Raw genomic sequence first — 3,347 nt, forward strand, 5'->3', positions numbered from 1 at the left:
AAGCACTGACCACCAAGAGGAATAAACACTTGTTTGAGTTGTCTTCCTGTTTGAGACTGTCCTAGAAAACCTCTCCTCTCAGTCTCTATGCCCCACCTTGAAGGAGATTCACTAGAAACCCATTAGAATAATCAATGTTTACTTAATGTCTTTAAAATTTCTTTCAGTTTCCCATCCATTCTCTAAATCATCAGAAACAGTAGATTCTACAAATATAATTAAGCCTAACATAAACATAAGTAAAACATGAACGTAAATCTACTATGTGGAAACTATAATTCGATCTCAATGACAAAGTTTTTTCTTCTGTAAGATTTTATCCTGTGCCATGTTGGGATAACATGAGCAGCTGCCCTCCAGGCGCTCCTGGGCCTCTATAGCAGAGGCCACAGACACCCACTAATGCCCTGAACAGTCACAATCTGAGCCGGGAGCCGCCGCCACCCCAGCCCTCTCTGCCCTGCCTGCTCTCCAGAGGAAGGGTGACTTTCCTTTTCTCCTGTTTCAGTTTCCCAAACTTCCCGCTTCTGCCGCAGCCTCTGGCCTTGGACCTGGGACATCTTCTGTCCCGCTGTGCAGCCTGCCTGGGGCGCTTAAGCAGGGGCTGCTATTTGAGGGGCAGATGGGAGGCAGGGGCAGACAGGGCTCCAGGAGCCAGAGAGCCGAGTGGGTGCGCTTGGCAGACTGGGTGATGTCCCAGGTGCAGGTCCACTGCCAGCATGGGGCACCCCACAGCCCAGCACGGGGTTAGCAGTTGAGCAGAAGGAGGCCCCTGAGGTGGGGTGGGGGTGGGGGAGCAGTCTCACTGGGACCCTCCACCCAGGCCTCCTCTACCCACCAGGAACATTGTGGCCAGGCCCATTGCCACACCTGGACCTGGTTCATACCCCACTGTCTCACCACACACCTGCCAGGCCAGGGTCTATGACTGAACACCCCAATACCCTCCACCAGACCCCACCCGCGTGTCCTCCACAGGTCCTTGGCACTGCCTGGAACACACTCCCACCCTGTGTGCCTGGCAAACTCCTCCTCATCCTTCAAAACCCCCAGCCACCCTCTGAAGCAGCATGGACTCCCTCCCCAACCCTACACATCTCTGTTTCCACCAACCAGGGTACAAGTGTGGTCATTTCCACCGGCAAGGCCTCCCTGGGCAGGGGCTGCAGAGATCCTCCTAGGACCACCCAGAGATGACCTCCTGACTGGTGGGGGTTGCTCCCTGCCTCCACCTCCCAGAGGCACCCCAGGAGCCAGCTGTTCCTCTCCCTGGGTGCAGCATGGGGTAGTGGGGTGGGCCACAAGCCACATGCAGTAGCCTCTGGCACTGGGGAGGCTGGCACCCAGCTGGGCCTCCCCCATTTTCCCTGTGGGCAAAACTAGCAGCCCCACAGGAAAGCCGTCATGTCACCCAACAGTCAGAAGCCCCTTTCTCAGAGCCTCTTCTCTTCCCCCAGGATGCCCAGCCCAATAAATACAGGATTATCCACTATGTACAAAAAATTTTTAATTGAAATACCTGTATAAAAAAATATGATCTCCAGACATCTCACTTTTGAACTGAAAGAACCCCCATCTGCGATGGCCGCACACACCGCATTCACAGAAACACAGGTGCTGAATAAATTAAACGCTCAGGCTCTGGCCCCACCCCAGCTTTCAGAGCCCACAGGCAGACTGTACAAAGTCAATAATTTAAAACCCGCACCCCGGGCACAGTGCCTGGAAGTGTCGGGGTCACCCACTCCCCTTAAATTAGCCACTGTACAAGTTCATCTTCTGACAGGCGGAGCCAGGACACAGGAATCAGGGCCTGGGGTCCCTGGACCACAGCTACCCCCTCCCCGGCCTCCCCACTGTCCCCTGGGGCCTGGGAGAGGCAGGCTGCTCAGAGGAAGTAACCTCAACAAATAAATTAAACAATAAATAGCCCCGGTGGACCCAGGGCACCTCCACGGGGTCACACCATAAATAACAGAGTTGGCGGCAGGTACGGCTCGCGTGGGCGGGCGGGCCCAGAGGCCCGGACTCGCATTGTGTGTGCAGGACGCGCCCAGACGCACACCGCAGGACTGAGGGCAGGAGGTGGGCTGGGGACCCTGCGCCGGCGGAAAGAGCTCCGGGTCGGCAGGCAGATGGAAGGCCGCCTCCGGACAGAGCAGCACAGAGGGGCGTCTGGGGTTCAAGTATCCACCCAGGGCAGGCGGGACCTCGACCGAAGCGTCTTTGGACAGAGCTTGAGAAAACCAAGTCCCGCGGGACCAGCGGTCAAAAGGCACTCAAAGCGAAGGTCACCAGGGGTCAGAGATCACTGCTTCCGCAGGAGGAGACGGCCCACGCAAGAGAAAGTCAGGGTCTGGGGGCGTCCCAGGTTTGGCCAAGGCAGGTGGTCCCCTAGCTCCCAGTCAGGTGTAGCTCCTCACAAGCTCTCGCTGCTGGACGTGGTGCTGGCCGCGTCATCAGGGTCGAGGGTGCACAGCCGCAGGTCACAGCTATCCGGGGCGACCCCGTCAACCCCCAACATCCAGGGATGGGCCGCAATCTGGTCCAGCGATGGCTGCTCTGAGGGCCGCAGAGACAGGCACCACTGGATCAGCTGCTGGCACTCTGTGCCGAGCAGAGAGGTCAGGGAGGGTCTGGGCAGGGCGAGGCCCCCACCCCGCCTCGAGCCCCCACGCACCTGGGGAGACCCTCCTCCGGAAGAGCAGGCGGCCGCGGAGGATCTCCTCGTCCTGCTCGAAGGGGATGTCATAGAGCAGACACACCATGTCATAGAGCAGCACGCCCAGGGACCACACGGTGGCCGAGCGCCCCTGGTAGCGGTGGTAGCGGATCCACTCCAGGTGGCTGTACACTCGGGTGCCTAAGGGGACACGGGGCTTAGCACGCTTAGCTGCCCCACAGGGGCAGAGCCGCTCAACGGACAGCAGGCACCTGCTGGTTAACTCCTTGGCCTGAGTCACAGGAAGCAGAGCCAGGCCTCAAAATCCTGCTCGTAATCACCCTGGAAAAACCCCAGCAGGCCATGGGGGGGCTGGGGGAGGGGCCGCGGGGGAGGAGCAGGTCACATGAGCAAGGGTTCAGCTTTCACAACAAACAGATGCACTGTGAAGCTACCCGGGGCCACCGCGGGTCCCTTACAGCCAGGGCGGCCTGCGGGAATGGGGCGGGGGGAAGAGGGGAGGGCAAAGGAGGGGCGGGCGGGGAGCCCCGGCTTCCCCGAGCTCCGCAATGCCGGGATTTCTGCCGCGGCGCCCCCGCGCTCCGCACGCACGCAGCTCCCGCCCCCCATGCAGGGGAGGCCCCGCCACTCCAATCACACCACGGGGGCCTCCAGGCTCCCAGCA

General features: G+C 59.8%; 1 protein-coding gene across 1 annotated transcript; it reads right to left on the reverse strand.

Annotated features, from left to right (window-relative positions):
• Window positions 1–1,485: 1,485 nt before the first annotated feature.
• On the reverse strand, window positions 1,486–3,292 carry LOC115898192 (serine/threonine-protein kinase pim-3-like). The gene is made up of 3 exons (XM_030932014.1): window positions 3,142–3,292; window positions 2,681–2,893; window positions 1,486–2,607 (listed from the first exon to the last, which is right to left on the reverse strand). The coding sequence occupies exons 1-3, from the start codon at window positions 3,290–3,292 to the stop codon at window positions 2,420–2,422; spliced, it is 552 nt and encodes a 183-aa protein (XP_030787874.1). The 3' UTR covers window positions 1,486–2,419.
• Between the last annotated feature and the right edge of the window lie 55 nt (window positions 3,293–3,347).

Source organism: Rhinopithecus roxellana, chromosome 6 (genome assembly GCF_007565055.1).
Source record: "Rhinopithecus roxellana isolate Shanxi Qingling chromosome 6, ASM756505v1, whole genome shotgun sequence".
Lineage (NCBI taxonomy): Eukaryota > Metazoa > Chordata > Mammalia > Primates > Cercopithecidae > Rhinopithecus > Rhinopithecus roxellana.

Bases quoted from the DNA above. Each gene is read 5' to 3' on its own strand.
- LOC115898192 (XM_030932014.1), bottom strand. From the start codon at position 3,292: ATGGGGGGCGGGAGCTGCGTGCGTGCGGAGCGCGGGGGCGCCGCGGCA. The intron at 2,894-3,141 runs GTAAGGGACCCG...CCTGTGGGGCAG, and splicing joins TCCCGCAGGCCGCCCTGGCT to CTAAGCGTGCTAAGCCCCGT. The intron at 2,608-2,680 runs GTGCGTGGGGGC...TGCTCGGCACAG, and splicing joins CCGGAGGAGGGTCTCCCCAG to AGTGCCAGCAGCTGATCCAG.